We start from the raw sequence: 15,039 nt of genomic DNA, 5'->3' as shown, positions 1-15,039 counted from the left end.
CTAAACGTCATCGAAAAGCGCCAGTAGTTGAATGGTTACAATATTTGCCTTCCACTTCCGAGTGATCAGCAAAGGGTCCGTGTTCGATTCACGGCTGGCGCAAATCTTTTTGTTTTTGCTTCTCGCTGCATTGTAGCATTGGCATGAACTATTTTGTCTATTTCTTCAATTGCGTTGTTTTGGTGTTCTTTTTCTTCATATTGAGTGTTCTGTAGAAATGTCATTCTTGTCTTGGGTATCGGGGTCCCCCCTGAATTGTAGTCGCCCACGACGCGACTCCATGTCGCTGTGCTTCCGAGGGCACAATAGCTGCTGGGTGACAAGCATGCCAGGAACCTGGAAAGCTGATGCCAATTGAGGCAACTGCAAAATCGTATGCCCCCAAGACTGGATAATATGGACGTTCTAGTCAAGAAGCCAAGCAGCCACCAAAGAACTATCAGGTAAGCTGGCGTCATTCACCGTCTCAGCACCGTTGTCACGACGCCCATTGTTCTCGAGGAACCATCAAATTCGTACACACATGCCCGAGCCATGTCAAATATGAAATGCTTCGACCCATTAACATGAAATCCACTCGCAGCTTGTTCCAGCTATTTATTTTTGCTTTCAGGCCAAGACTCAAGAGTAGTCCGGCATCTCTGCACATCATCCAGGGTAACCCCAAGCATCCGGACAGGAGTAAAGGGGCGTAGACGTGAGAAATTGTCAAGATGCAGTCGGTCGAGTCCAAAATTGTCTCTTGAATCCAATAGGTGTGGTCTTGATACCCAAAGAATGTCGAGGTAGCCCGGGGTCGAAGAGGCTGCTGATTGTAAACCTGTGGTAGGAGAGTGTCATGGCCAGAAACCCAAGCCATCTGAGTCCTGCCCGTAACGCTACATTACGATGAGATTATTTGCCCACCCTGCAAGAGAATCGCCTCGCTCTTCGGATCGATCGCGTTCGTTGGAAAACTATGGCGGATGGTCTGCGTCGACGTGGAGATATCTTCATAACCGGTTCTTTGCCTGGTCAACGCGATAGTTAGATCGACAAAACCGAGTCTTTTCGAAACTACACGAGATCACGCACCTCAAATTCATGGTGTGTCCGTTGTGATTATCATTGTCCGTGACCTTGAAGTGTGTTCGGGAACACATGTGGAAACTGTCGGCCAGAGCGTCTTTGTGCAGATGATCATAAGAACATGAAAACAGTATGCGCACCCGCGTTCAATCACGGAAATGAGGAGACGTTCGCATGCTCAACACACATGAACTCTGCAAGCGTATGGCACAAAATTTCATTTCGCGTACCTAGTGTTGTTTATCGTCGAGTGACAGCCACCTTCGGCGGAGGCGCTCACGAAACGCGCAGCTGAATGATCCGCAAACTCGACAGAACCTGACGGGAAAGAGCCAGAAAGAGAGTCGCAACACCGGGAGACTGATACTATTACCGTGTGAGAATAATTTTTTCGATGCTGCAGTCTGTTGCTGGTGCTCTTGAAGCCCAAGGTGATCCAGTGTTGCTCCTGTCTGCAACGCAGCAGATTCCCAAGTACCAGCGAATAGCATAGCACGTGAAGGACGTATAATATCCTGCATAGAATGCATCAATAATCTAGATTCACATCATTGAATGTACACAGAGAGCCTCATTCAAGATGATAGGCTGTCTGTTCTCAACTGTTGCCCACGGCAACCAGTGGCGAGTTGACAACCAACCCCCTTCAACCCAGCCACACAAAACACTACGGAACATCACGGTACACTCTTTAGACGGTTTGGTAGTCGGTACCCCTGAGCCCGTGACCAACAGTTGATCTGCCGGGCATTCACTGAGGCACTGGGCCTTCCGTCACCCTGGCGACCTCCATATGCTTCTCTTATTATTCAGCTATCGAGGTTATCGAGACGCGGTCGTCGTGTCAGGGGCAAAAAACGCTAAGACATCAGACTATAAGAGCAAACAATTCCTTCGCCCATCCCCCCCTCCTTCTTCCCTGCTGCTGTTGTTGTTCTTCTTCATACCACACAACCACTCCCACGAACAACTTCATCTCTCCACAACCCTATTCATTGTGCCTTCTGGCAACTTCTTTGCGAACATTGCAATTCTATCACAAACGTGTTCTCGTTCATCATCGAGCCCAAACCACACGCAATCCTCCGCCAGAGCGGTGCCGATCATCGACCTCGAGTCAACACACCGCGTCACGCTCAACATACATCGTGCCCTCTATCAGCAAATCAGCATCACGATACATTATCAATGCAACTGTAAATTCATCTTCTCGTTTCCTTCGTTTCCAAACGCGTCAAGTGGAAGTTGCGTGCACAGCAGAGCCCTGCCTCCCAGCCAACTTGAACTTCTGGCGCGCCGCCCCTCAGATCCCATCTCAGCCTCATCGCCATTCAACAAGAAGGAATACACCTGCAAATAAGAGGAATGTTTCTTCAAGCTGTTTCGAGTCTTCTTCGCCAAGGATGAGTGTGTGGCTGGCTTCTGCTTCTGGCGAACCACGCCCTTCCCGGCACCTTCGGCTTCCATGAACCACCCATCACAACTGGACGTCACCAGGCACCCCAACCCATCTCTTTGAACTTGCTCCCCAAGCTTTCTGTACAACCAGCCAAGCCGGCTCCTGTAATTCAGCAATGTTTATCAAATTTGCTAACTGCTCAGTGATTGCATAGACCACGGACTAGGTTCCAGACTACCGAATACCTGCCATCCACCACAATCGTCATCGAGTTTCAAGACACAACAAGTACGTTTCACCAGCCCACGATCTCCGTCCAGTCTTTACGGTCCATATTCTAACCGATACTAGTCTCTGTGGCGTTGCTGTATGCAACCCCTCTCCTAGGCTCATAGCCATGCCCAACATGTCTCGAAACAACCTCGATCATTTCGTCGCGCGCACCAAGGCCAAGCTTGCCAGTGCCAAGGGCAAGATCACCGCCAGCCGCGATCAGCACCTCAAGAAGACGTCGGAGTTGCTCTCGCAATTTGGCTTCCCACCCGTCAAGGCAAAACTGACAAAAATACACCCTTCTCTCATCATGTATCAAAACGCCGGCTTTCAAGACCACCAAGGGGTTGGGGTCCGCCAGATGCCGCTTCCTCTTGAGACCACAATCCATATCCAGGTCGGTGAGAGTTTCTCAGTGGTCAAGGAGATGCGCTTCCGTTCATCCTCTCATCTCGTGGCGAGTCTGGGACATGCCAAGGCCGCCAACAGCCACATCAAGCACTTCGCCGAAGAGGTTCTCACCCGCGACGACCCTCGAGCTCTTGAGCGTCGAGATGAAAACGGAGTTGTCAAAACCAATCAACTCCTCCTTGTAGCAAGGACCAAGTGCTACGGAAACTATGAGCAGCGTTGTTGCCAATACGCCTTCCACCGCACGCAGCTCACCGACGCCGCAATGAGAGCCTTGATTGTCCACATTGACCGCTCCATGGCCGAATTCTACACTGGCATCGACAAGTACTTCAAGTGGGAGCCCACAGCATGTACGCAGTCGGACAACTACAAGCCGACCATGTATGATCCTGCAACAACCGAGGTTGCGCCAGTGATCTGTGTCCCCAACAACGACGAGGAATGCGGTTACGATATCGCCGTCGACGTCAAAGACTGGCGCGAGAACCATTTCCGCATCATCGAAAGCGAGCTCACTACTCCTCTCACAGCCGACGCTGCACCATACCTGGAACATGTCGTCAGAGACGCTATCCAGGATGCTGTCGAGGACCAGGACTTTCGCTAGAACCAAGAGTCCTACCACAACCGCGCCCAGCACATTTCTCATGCTGATAATGCAAAAGTATCCTACCAAATCCGCAACAAATCGGGCCCTGTTCTTGCCACACACTGGGGAGTATTCCCTGTCAAAGTGAACAGCTCCGCGATGGTGACCTTCGTGGAGTCACTGGCCGGCCTCATGAAGCCTCTGCGAGACAGCCAAGACGAAACTATCCGAAAGACTGACGACTTTGTCATCACAATCGCTCAGTTTCGAAGTGAGAATTGGATCATCGACAACCCGCTTCGAATCGCTATCGACAACCACACAACACTCAAGCGTCAGAAGGTCGACGCAATCCTCAAGCGTCTCCCAAACGCCATTGAGGATGAGTTGACGGGTCACGGTACACAATGCCATGTCACTGTTTCCAAGCGTGGGCACCTGCTGATGGACCGCGAAATCGCGGCCGGTGAACTTGAAACCTCGCTTGGCAGGAACTTCTCTGATAGTTTGCAACTCAAGTACCGTGTTTTGCGAGCGCGTTTGGAAAAGAGAATTCGCCAAGAGCTCAACATGGTACTCCTTGACACAATCGGTATTGGAGAGCCAAAGCCTTTCGACTCGTTCATTGTCCAAGCCAATCCTCAGCCGGTGATGCTTGCACTCACCCCCAATGCACGCAGCATCCTTGAGACCATGGATGCCCAGATGGAAACCGGGATGCAGTATATGAACAATGGCCGGTCTGAAGACGCAGATGTTGATGTGTACGATCATCTGGAGGAAGAGTTCTCATACCTGAGCTCGGTCATTGACGAGGGAACCTCCTCGACCCATGTGGCCAACACTCATGAGGTCGACAACACCCACGAGGTCGACAACACTCATGAGGTCGACAACAACCACGAGGTCGACAACAACCACGAGGTCGACGACAACCACGAGGTCGACGACAACCACGAGGTCGACGACAACCACGAGGTCGACGGTGACAGCACGGCAGCTTCCTTCTTCACCACCAATACTACTGGCACTGCTGTACACCTCCATACTAGGGATGCAAGTACTGCGCCAGCTGTCGACCTTGCCTGGAACGGTGGGGATCACCAAAATACTGCGCCTTCTTGTGAGATGGAGAAACCACTCATTACTCGCTACTGCACGGTCTTGGAGATAGCTCAGCCCACTCCAATCCGATCAGCACACGTTGTTCTGAAGTTCAGAGACTCAGAACATGCCAACTCTCCCCTTCACGAAGCCACACAAGCGGCTTCTCCAGCCGACTCTTGGAACGACGAGGGTTTCTTCCCTGCCCCTGAGACAGAACGCCAGACAAGCTCGGCTGCCACATCGTCTTTCAACCGACCCGCTTGGCTTGCCGTCGCCAACTTTGTTTTGGGCAGGGACTCTGCTGAGCAAGAGCCTGAGCCTCGTCCCCTGCCTGAGCCACCTATGCCAGCGCCTGTGGTCCCTGCTCGCAACATCTTGGCCATGATGCCGGCACGTCAGCCGCAGCCAGCGGTTGCTCAAGAGCCTGGACCTCGTCTGTCCTGGGCTCAGCGCATCGGACTCCGCCCAGCACCCGCGCCTCGAGGCCTTCTACCTGCACCGCAGATCACACGAGGAGGCTAGGGAGTCTTCGGTGGTCGCCTATCAGGGGCGAACAGAGACGAGTAAGCAACAAGATTGTAACCACACAGGCTTCGGGAGATGACAGATTGACATTTCCTCCCAATCCTGATGTACGCAATGCAAATACATTGACGAAAAAAATACCGGTGTATGACAGAGGAATAATGAGATGACGGAGATATTTTGACATATTGCGAGCGGATCAGCTCAGGGACTACGGAATTGGATGGACGTTTTGGATGTGGCGGAGGCGCGACTGTTATATTGATACCCCCTTTCCCTATTTTATGCGCGGCGCACTTTGCAGACACACTTACCCACTTGGCCGCGGCGCACGACAAGCTGAGCCTGGTGGAGCTGTCTGATGGATTACGAGATGGGTGATTCCTCGCAGGGTGATCAGGCACCAGATGGTTGGATCAGAGACATGGTCATGGTATATGACTTTTGGGCGTCCAAGAGAAAGGGACGCCTTGCCAGATGATATATCAATACACACAACTATCGTGGCACCTTCATTTCGTTCCCGCACCGTGACACTGTGACTGTATGCCACACTACACCACAGTATGCGCCTACACTGACAACCGTCGCATGCAGCCGAAGAATTACACCCATCACTTCCCAAACTTGGTACAATGTTTGCATTTGCTCATAATTCATGGGTATCATCTATCCATCCATCCATCTTCCCCAAAATGCGTGAGCGCGCTACACCAACTCCGCCTCACCCTGGGTAACCATGTCTCTCGCGCTCTCCCACCTCATGATCAAGACGTCCCCCTCGGCCGCGTTCAACGAGTTGTCCCGATCGCTCCCCCGGCCAGAGACCTCCTTGTCCGTGAGCATCCTCACAAAGACAGCCGTGTCGAGATCCGGCGCGTCAATCATGCTAACGCCGCCCGCCGTGTCGTTGAGGTTCTGCAGCTGTGGCGGGAACGCGTTGAGGAACGAGGAGAGGTAGTGATTGTGCAGCAGAGCCTGATGACGGGTCGCGTACGCGAGCTCCGTCGGCGCCAGGCGGGAGCGCAGCTCGCTGCTCGAGAGGTAGTGTAGGGTGTGCCTGTCAATCTTGGCGATGCGGGCGCGCAGGTAGCTGCGGACGAGGAACTTGAAGCGCTCGAGCTCGGTCTGGATGACGATGAGGGCGAAGTTGGTGGTGGGATCCATGTCCCCCGTCATGTCTTCTACTTTTTCAATCTGGGCCTTGATGCGATTGTTGACGCGCTCAAAGACGCCATCTGATGGCCAACTGCGAGTGGTCTGTTAGCACATATTTCTTTTCTTGTGCATATCGCTGTGCGCGGGGAGATATACGTACGCCAGCAGCTCAGGAGCTGATCGCTCGGCAACCCAGAGACGCGTCAGGATTTGAAGGTCGGTTGTCTCGCGGGGAATGCCGCCTGTCGAGGGGTCGACGGAGCGCAGAATATCATCAATATCCATGGTGTCGCATTGAAGTTGGGCTTTGTGTGAGTCTGCTTCCTGATGGGCGAGTTCCGGGCTGGTTGTGTGAGTCTGCGATTTCGAGGATGAGAGGTGAGGTGTGAGGTCGCGTCTCATCAGTGAGACGCTGGTTTGGTGGATGCTCCACCACGATGAGATGGGCTACATCAGCCTGTGTCCGGATAGCCACAATTAATGAGAACGATTTCACGCGACAAAGGGATATTTTGGATGCAATGTATTCTTATTTTTCTAAGTTTACTTCTATGATTTCTCTCTATTCTGGCTCAATGTCCGCAGTTTCATACCCCTGTTGTTCCTCAGCTCGAGACTCGCCGCCCCTTTCGCTGAAGGCTTCTAAAAATTCACTGCACCTTTTTCAGCGGCTTGTGTGCTTCCACGCGAGCTCCTTCGTATCCATTGACCTTGCCATACACCCACTTGAGCATCATGCTGGAGACTGTCGACAAGAAGGCCGCGAACGTGAAGAGAAGCGCCCTCTGCATGGTGTTGAGCAACCCGAAAATGGGATACGGGTACCTGTGGTGGTGAGAACAAGGTACAGTTGGGAGCCAGAGAAAACACATACCATCCATTGTGACTGAAGCATAGCTCGATCCAGTACCAGTAACTAAGAGCCAAGCCAGTGCTCATCGCCATGATGCCATAGGCAGGGATCGTCCAGGGCGGACTCAACAGCACCAGGTCCAACGTCAAGAACACCGAAGGGGCAAGGTGAAATCCCATGTCTGTGAGCACTGGCAGGCGCATATTGTCCACGAAGAGAAGCTCTGGGTTGATGAGGTGGAGTCCCCAGTAGAGTATCGAGATGACCACTTCAAGTGGGGTAGCGACAATGGAGATGATGTTCTTCGCTTTGAAGAACACGGGCGCCAGGGTCAGGTCGGCTAGGATGCCAAAGCTGAAAGACAGCAGGGCAGCCGAGAGACCCAGGATGGTGAGGAATTGAAAGTGCCATCCGTACGCCAGGTCGAACGGTGTCTCCCAGACCGTCAGGAAGTGGAAGTTGTAACTGAAAGACGCAACACCCAAGGCATGGAGCAATAAGGAGAAGGTCCGTGAGGGCGACCTCAGTTTCTGGAGAGGATGCTGTTGGACCATGGCGTGCACTGAGCGGAAGTTCACAGATAGACGCGTACACAGACCGCAATGAAGGGAAAAGTAGAGAGAAGAAGCTTGCTGTCCTCAATCTATGATCACATTGCAAGGCTGGATACTCCGTACATATTCTGGGTCCCATTTCGAGCGAACATGAGGCTATCATTGGCCAATTGCGCCATGGAGTCGAGGCGGATGCAACGTCATGGTCTTGAAGCCGGAGCCGGAGTGCTGAAATGGCCCGTCAACCACCACCAGAATTCAGGAACTCAGGGCCCGCCACAGTTGAGGGTGAGCTTGCGCCACACAACAGCGGAGAGATGTGGCTGGTGTGGGCCATGTACTCCGTAGGTACTCCGTACGTAGACGATATCGAATTGTAATTTATAGTAGCGCGCGATGAGATCGTGAACCATACAACACCTCACAATGGCGGACACAACTCCTGAAGAGGACAGACCCTCAACGAAGCGCAATCATGACGAATTCACCGAACAAGATGGTAATTATAGCCCAATGCAAGGGCTCGGTGACCAGGACTGACTATGTAGATTCCTCCTCGGATGATGATATGGGCCCGCAACTACCCTCAGCGGCAGCTCCCAAGAAGAAACGTCGCGTACTCCGACACGAGAAACTATACGTCGCCGCGCTGCCCAAGTCCCAGCGCTACTCTCGCTCCCTCATGCACAAGGACCAGATCCTCTTCGCAAATTGGACCCCCTCGACCGAATTCCTCATCACCTCCTCGATAGACGGCGTCGTTAAGTTCTGGAAGAAGATTGCGCAAGGGATTGAGTTTGTCAAAGAGTTCAAGGCACACAATGGCGAGATTAAGGGTGTCAGCGTCAGCCAGGACGGACGAAACTTTGCAACAGCTGGCGCCGACGAGACGGTCAAGATCTTTGATGTTGTCACCTTTGACCTTCTATCCATGATTGAATTGGGCTATGTGCCTGGTTGTGTGGCCTGGGTGCACCAGAAGGGAGCTTCTCTCCCGCTCTTGGCCGTATCGGAGGCGACCAAACCGCTCATACACGTATACGATGGCCGAGGCGAGAGGGAGGAACCTATACACACCATCAAAGGCCTGCACCGGAAGCCGGTGCATCTCATGACCTACAACAACAGCTTCGATTGCGTGGTGTCGGCGGATGAGGGCGGCATGATTGAGTACTGGCGACCGAGCGGTTCCTACGAGAAACCAGACAACGTCTTCGAGTACAAAAGCTCCACCAACCTCTTCGATTTCAAGAAAGCCAAGGCAGTGCCTTCTTGCCTATCGGTGTCGCCTGACGGACGGCTTCTCGCGATCTTCTCATTGCCTGACCGAAGACTGCGTATCTTTGACTTCGCCTCTGCGAAACTACATCGAACCTACGACGAATCGCTCCAAGCCGCCGAGGAGCTGCAACAAGTCGGGTCCGCTACGCAGAAGCTTGATCATATTGAGTTTGGGCGCCGTATGGCACAGGAGAAGGAGGTCGAGTCGCAAACGCTGCGCAACAAGTCGAATGTGATATTCGACGAGTCCGGCAACTTCATACTCTACGCATCCATGGTTGGCATCAAGGTCCTCAACGTATACACCAACCACGTCGTCAAGGTCTACGGCAAAGATGAGAACTTTCGCGCTGTCAACCTCGCTGTATACCAGGGGCAACCGCAGAAGAAAGGGTTCACTACAGTCGAGATGGGCGCATCTGCGAATCCCCTCTTGCAAGAGTCAGAGTCGCGCGATCCCATCCTGATCGCGACAGGCGCTGGCAAGGTGCGCTTCTACATGTTCACAAACGAGGAGGACTTTTCCAAGTCGACACGCGACATCCAAAACGAGCGGCCGACCATGCTGGGCGGGAAGAAGGAGCAGCAGGCGCGCAAATCCGAGACGGGCAGTGCAGCGATCATCCACACCACGTATGGTGATATTCATCTGCGATTGTTCCCTGACGCAGCACCCAAGACGGTCGAAAACTTTGTGACGCACTCTAAGAAGGGCTACTACAACAATACGATCTTCCATCGAGTGATCCGGAAGTTTATGATCCAGTGCGGCGATCCTCTAGGTGATGGCACGGGTGGTGAGAGCATCTGGGGCTCGCACTTTGAGGACGAGTTTAGCAGCTTGAAGCACGACAAGCCGTACACGGTGAGCATGGCGAACGCTGGACCGAACACCAACGGGAGTCAATTTTTCATCACGACAGAGAAGACTGTGAGTACATGAGAAACAAGCGCCCTCGGCAAAAGCGAAACTAACGTGCGACAGCCCTGGCTAGACGGCAAACACACAATTTTCGGACGCGCTACGCAGGGTCTTGATGTCATTCACAAGATCGAAAACGCGCGGACGTACAAGGACAAGCCAGAGGAGGACATTAAGATTCTCAACATTGACATTTCATAGCACACCGAGCATGTGGGTGCTGGGGGTTGCCAACGCCATGTGGCTGACCGTGCAGCGAGATCCCGCGGAAATACTCCATCAGCACGAACATTGGTAATGATCAACTGGCGCGGATGTACCACCAGATTATGCCAGGCAACAAACAGGTCTCGGGGATGTCTATCCTCAGTAGAGTGGTGTTTCAACACTCGATGCGACCCGCTCGCCGGCGCAGGGCGGTGGAGGATTCAAGGGGCGCTTCTTCGGGTGAACTGCCGCTCGATGCCAAATTGATGGATAGTAGTAATTATATCGCGCGAACGTGGAGAACCACTTTACGTCACGTCGCATTGGCTCAGATCAGCGCGACTACGCTACTGTACGTATGTGCTAGCTCGACGCCCTGGACGAAGCTGTCACGCTTGGCGTCGCCGGCTTCACAGCATGTGAAAATGTCGGATCAAGCCGTCAGGCCAAGAGCTGGGAGGCCATGTGAACAAGTATCAGCAGATACTGCGAGCAAGTCATAGTGGGAAGTACTGGTCATCATAGCTGTGTCTTGCGCCTCGTCGTGGTTGCGCAGCGGCCCGGTGTTTGCATCGTGACCGACTATTGTACGCACGAATTGGGTGACGCGACGAGGCCATGTGGCAGTAATCCGAGGGTGCAACAATACCAGATGGAAGTCAAGTGTGAGCTTTTACTTCAATTATGGAAATTCAAACAAGAACGAATTCTCACACGGCCTGAGGGACCTCTTAATACTATGCATTTTGCGTCTCCAACGGACCGGAGCAAAGGGTCCCAACGCTGGGCAACTGCCTTGCATCTGATCTGCGAAGTAATAAGACCGTATAATAAGCCTCCCGTCTTGGGCCGCTGTTGTGGCAGGCTGCCGGTGATATGTTCGAGGAAAGCCATGACATCGTGATGGATGATGGACATCGTATTTTGAGGTCATAAGCAAACGGTATTAGTGTGAATGCATGAAGATGGCCATGCGCCAGCCAATGGCGATATCGCAATAATAATGAGCAAGTCCTTAGACTCGGGCCTTTCCACTGATGTGCTTGGGTATGAGTGCTTGTCAGGTAGGACCAGACATCTACGAGTACCAAAGAGGTGGGCTGGCCCAGAGGAGGAGCAGCAGGATGCGAAGTAGGAAGCAGTAGTATGACTGACTGACTGGTATGACATGATTTTGAATTTCTCCCGGTGGTCTCCCTGTGCGAGTGAGTGCATGTGGTGGCTGTGGGCGACGGCTTAAGGAGCGCGCGACATATTTAACCTCGTTCCGCCTTGTCGGACCCCGTTCCCTGACCATCCCACCGGTCCGCGATCTGATTCACCACCATTTGCTGGCATTTTTCTTGTTTCTTTTATTCTAGAGATACCCATTTCTTGACTCTACTGTACTCTTGTCCCAGCATCTCGAGCATTACACACACACGCACAACGCCCACCATGTCGGTACGTTTCTGTCCCTATTGCTGCCCCTCCCCCCACCAAAATTCTCAATGACTCTGCGCTCGAAATGAGCCGCCGATCATCGGACCTTTCTGAACTGACGATGCGAGCAGGGCCAATTCTTCATCGAGAACAAGCTCGTCGGCCAGAAGAACGAAGCCGAAGACTGGCGCATTAAGGGCTACAACCCTCTCACGCCGCCCGACCTCCTCCAGCACGAGATCTCCCAGACGCCCGAGTCGCGCGCCACCGTCCTCCAGGGCCGTGATGAGGCCGTCGCCGTCGTCAACGACAAGGACCCCAAGCACCGTCTCCTCGTCGTCGTAGGGCCATGCTCGATCCACGATCCCGAAGCCGCCCTCGCCTACTGCGACCTGCTGCTCAAGGCCAAGGAGAAGCACAAGGATGAGCTCGTCATTGTCATGCGCAGCTACCTCGAGAAGCCGCGCACAACTGTCGGCTGGAAGGGCCTGATTAACGACCCCGACATTGACGGTAGCTTCCAGATCAACAAGGGGCTGCGTCTGTCGCGGCAGTTGTTTGTCAACCTGACGCACAAGGGCATGCCCATTGCTAGCGAGATGCTCGACACCATCTCACCGCAGTTCCTGGCCGATCTGCTCTCTGTGGGTGCCATTGGCGCCCGTACCACCGAGTCACAGCTACACCGTGAGCTAGCCTCGGGTCTCTCCTACCCGGTCGGCTTCAAGAACGGCACCGACGGGTCGCTGGGCGTGGCCATTGACGCCATTGGCGCCGTGCAGCACCCTCACCACTTCCTGTCCGTCACGAAGCCCGGTGTCGTGGCGATTGTGGGCACGGTGGGCAACGAGGACTGCTTCGTCATCCTGCGCGGAGGGACCAAGGGCACCAACTACGATGCGGACAGCATCGCCGAGGCCAAGGCGGCCCTGGAGAAGAAGGGCGTGCGCCAGAGGCTCATGGTCGATTGCTCGCACGGCAACTCGCTCAAGAACCACAAGAACCAGCCCAAGGTCGCGGCCTGCCTGGCCGAGCAGATTGCCAAGGGCGAGAACGCCATCATGGGTGTGATGATTGAGAGCAACATCAACGAGGGTACGTCGCATATTTCTTGATCACATGTCATGGACCCAGGTTTGCTAACTACTGTATAGGTAGCCAAAAGGTGCCCGAGGAGGGCAAGGCTGGCCTCAAGTACGGCGTCAGCATCACCGACGCGTGCATCCACTGGGAGGAGACCGAGAGCGTGCTCCAGAACTTGGCGGATGCTGTCAAGTCGAGGCGGGACATTCTGGACGGCGCAAATGGACATGCTTGAAACAAAAAGGACAAGATGGTGATTTCCGGGGTTTGATAGAAAACGGCATGATTGAATGATATCTCTCTTCTTGTTCAGCAGACCCTTCTACGAGCGTCTCAGTCAAGAGTCTCGTCACTGTGAATCTTCAATTTCCAACATGTGTGTGCCTCGTAGGACTGGATCTTGTCGACTACTTGGTAGCGAGGCGATGTAATACCAAATTCTCGTTTTCGTGACGCCCGCCGAAATGACGCGTCCAGCGATTTTTAGATCAGGCGGTCCCGGCCATGCGAGATTCGGTCTCAATTATTAGTTCACAGATCCAAAGCTGAACTGCAGCGCCCAGAGCTGAGGCTGCTGAGGCTTGAGCTCGTGGTGCGAGAGACCGCACTAAGCCCGTTCGAGTGGCGTCGCAATTGGCGAACCTCCTTGCGCCGACTGCGACTAAATTGCCAGCACCTCTCCGCCCATCCCAAACGCGCACTCTCTATCACAGTATAGCCTGGCAATCTCTGTGGTCCAGGAAGCTTTTCGCACTAGACAAAGCATCCATCGACATTCCTCAATATATCATCCGCCTCCTAGAGTAGGAATCGTTCCCTGCTCCAGCGACAGCTCGCTACCATGACGCGCGAATCTTCACCACTTGACTCCCCATTGTCCTCAGAGCAGTGGTCGGATCACGAGGATGAGTCCGTCCAGGATGTTCACGAAGAAGACGAGACCCCTGCCCGCCCGTCCAAACGCCAAAAGACCGAAGTCGCGTCAACAACCTCATCCGCCGCGCCTATCGCCCACGAAGCAGAGCCCGAGGTAGACCACATTCAAGCGCCTCCCGATGTGGCCCTCGGGGATGTGTCAGACATCTCCTCCGACACGTCGGCCGACATACCCAGCTCACCCCCCTATGCCCGGCCTGACGATGAGGATATGCAGGAGCAGGTCACGGTCTGCGACTGGGACGGCTGCGTAGCCGGCGACATGGGCGACATGGACAGGCTGGTCGACCACATCCACAACTCCCACATTGAGAGCCGACAAAAGAAGTACACCTGCGAATGGAACACGTGCTCACGCAAGGGGCTTCCACACGCCAGCGGTTACGCGCTCAAGGCACACATGCGAAGCCACACTAGGGAGAAACCTTTCTACTGCTACCTACCCGGTGAGCCTCGCCCTCCTCGGTGCTGCGGCCTCTGTGTGCGAGAAACAGAAGAACTGACGAGAACAGAATGCGATCGCTCCTTTACCCGGTCGGACGCTCTAGCTAAGCACATGCGCACTGTCCACGAGACCGAGACCCTCCGGCCATCCGACCCCGTCCCCAAATCCCAGGGCCACGGCAGCAAAGCGAACAAGCTCAAAATCATCATCAAGACACCCCAATCCCATGGCAACAACGGCGACGATGTGTCTGACGAGCCCCTCGCCGACGGCAAGGATGATCCCCACGAAGGCTGCTGGACCATCATGTCGTCCGACCTCTTCAGCGAGGAGGAGCTCAAGGCGGACCGCGAGGCACTCTACAAGAAGCTGTACTTTGAGGACAAGTGGGCCAAGGAGGAGAACGACACGCTGATGAAGGAATGCAAGGCACTCGAGGAGCAGTACTACAAGGAGTGGCAGGAGAAGGAGGTGCTGCTGTCCCAGGTCATTCAGAGCGAGGTTGCGTGGCATGAGCGGCGCAATGCGATCTTGAGTGGTGCTGCCGATGTCCAAATCAGCGGCCCGATGGACAGTCAGGAAACGGAGCCCGCGAACGGCCTGTCGGATCCCAAGCCTGTCAATACGATTGAGAATGGTTTGCGGCCGCGGCCAGTGTCGCCTCCATGAGTCGGGGCAATCCTTACGTCCATGCTCTTTGAGGCTATGGGCAGGTTTCATGGCCAATGTTTTCAATGATACGACAAAAAGTAACAAGGAGTTCACGGGGGTTTTTCAAGCGCTTCGGTCTCACAATTCTATAG

The 15,039-nt window shown here is 53.9% G+C and overlaps 7 protein-coding genes and 1 non-coding gene across 8 annotated transcripts; 6 read left to right on the top strand and 2 right to left on the bottom strand.

Moving 5' to 3' along the window:
• Nucleotides 1-17: 17 nt before the first annotated feature.
• Nucleotides 18-102, top strand: F5Z01DRAFT_t62. Its single transcript has one exon. It is a non-coding gene; the product is annotated as a tRNA-Gly (tRNA).
• A 2,771-nt stretch (nt 103-2,873) lies between these two features.
• On the top strand, nt 2,874-3,761 carry F5Z01DRAFT_675185 (uncharacterized protein; the record flags this gene model as incomplete). Its single annotated transcript, XM_046265123.1, has 1 exon — nt 2,874-3,761. The coding sequence occupies one exon, from the start codon at nt 2,874-2,876 to the stop codon at nt 3,759-3,761; it is 888 nt and encodes a 295-aa protein (XP_046117198.1).
• A 141-nt stretch (nt 3,762-3,902) lies between these two features.
• On the top strand, nt 3,903-5,372 carry F5Z01DRAFT_637526 (uncharacterized protein; the record flags this gene model as incomplete). The annotated part of the gene is made up of 1 exon (XM_046262292.1): nt 3,903-5,372. One exon carries the CDS (start codon nt 3,903-3,905, stop codon nt 5,370-5,372), a length of 1,470 nt encoding a protein of 489 aa, XP_046117197.1.
• A 711-nt stretch (nt 5,373-6,083) lies between these two features.
• Nucleotides 6,084-6,818, bottom strand: F5Z01DRAFT_624161 (uncharacterized protein; the record flags this gene model as incomplete). Its single annotated transcript, XM_046261362.1, has 2 exons — nt 6,084-6,624; nt 6,694-6,818. 2 exons carry the CDS (start codon nt 6,816-6,818, stop codon nt 6,084-6,086), a joined length of 666 nt encoding a protein of 221 aa, XP_046117196.1.
• A 225-nt stretch (nt 6,819-7,043) lies between these two features.
• Nucleotides 7,044-8,267, bottom strand: F5Z01DRAFT_658354 (FAR-17a/AIG1-like protein). The gene is made up of 2 exons (XM_046263695.1): nt 7,408-8,267; nt 7,044-7,358 (listed from the first exon to the last, which is right to left on the bottom strand). The coding sequence occupies exons 1-2, from the start codon at nt 7,938-7,940 to the stop codon at nt 7,184-7,186; spliced, it is 708 nt and encodes a 235-aa protein (XP_046117195.1). The 5' UTR covers nt 7,941-8,267; the 3' UTR covers nt 7,044-7,183.
• Nucleotides 8,268-8,436: 169 nt separating this feature from the next.
• On the top strand, nt 8,437-10,344 carry F5Z01DRAFT_624204 (cyclophilin-type peptidyl-prolyl cis-trans isomerase; the record flags this gene model as incomplete). The annotated part of the gene is made up of 2 exons (XM_046261364.1): nt 8,437-10,152; nt 10,207-10,344. 2 exons carry the CDS (start codon nt 8,437-8,439, stop codon nt 10,342-10,344), a joined length of 1,854 nt encoding a protein of 617 aa, XP_046117194.1.
• A 1,332-nt stretch (nt 10,345-11,676) lies between these two features.
• On the top strand, nt 11,677-13,393 carry F5Z01DRAFT_160387 (uncharacterized protein). The gene is made up of 3 exons (XM_046257789.1): nt 11,677-11,793; nt 11,904-12,867; nt 12,927-13,393. Exons 1-3 carry the CDS (start codon nt 11,788-11,790, stop codon nt 13,088-13,090), a joined length of 1,134 nt encoding a protein of 377 aa, XP_046117193.1. The 5' UTR covers nt 11,677-11,787; the 3' UTR covers nt 13,091-13,393.
• Nucleotides 13,288-15,030, top strand: F5Z01DRAFT_160538 (putative C2H2 finger domain protein). Its single transcript, XM_046257791.1, has one exon. The coding sequence runs from the start codon at nt 13,697-13,699 to the stop codon at nt 14,903-14,905; it is 1,209 nt and encodes a 402-aa protein (XP_046117192.1). The 5' UTR covers nt 13,288-13,696; the 3' UTR covers nt 14,906-15,030.
• Nucleotides 15,031-15,039: the final 9 nt, after the last annotated feature.

This window comes from Emericellopsis atlantica, assembly GCF_019669845.1.
Source record: "Emericellopsis atlantica unplaced genomic scaffold F5Z01scaffold_17, whole genome shotgun sequence".
In the NCBI taxonomy this organism is placed as follows: Eukaryota; Fungi; Ascomycota; class Sordariomycetes; order Hypocreales; family Bionectriaceae; genus Emericellopsis; species Emericellopsis atlantica.
Note: the sequence above shows the minus strand (reverse complement) of the source record. Positions and strands in the feature narration are given on the sequence as shown.

Coding starts and splice junctions, on each gene's coding strand:
- F5Z01DRAFT_658354 (XM_046263695.1), bottom strand. CDS start 7,940: ATGGTCCAACAGCATCCTCTCCAGAAACTGAGGTCGCCCTCACGGACC. Junction 7,359..7,407: donor TGCTTCAGTCACAATGGATG/GTATGTGTTTTC, acceptor TCACCACCACAG/GTACCCGTATCCCATTTTCG.
- F5Z01DRAFT_160538 (XM_046257791.1), top strand. CDS start 13,697: ATGACGCGCGAATCTTCACCACTTGACTCCCCATTGTCCTCAGAGCAG.
- F5Z01DRAFT_160387 (XM_046257789.1), top strand. Junction 12,868..12,926: donor TGAGAGCAACATCAACGAGG/GTACGTCGCATA, acceptor ACTACTGTATAG/GTAGCCAAAAGGTGCCCGAG.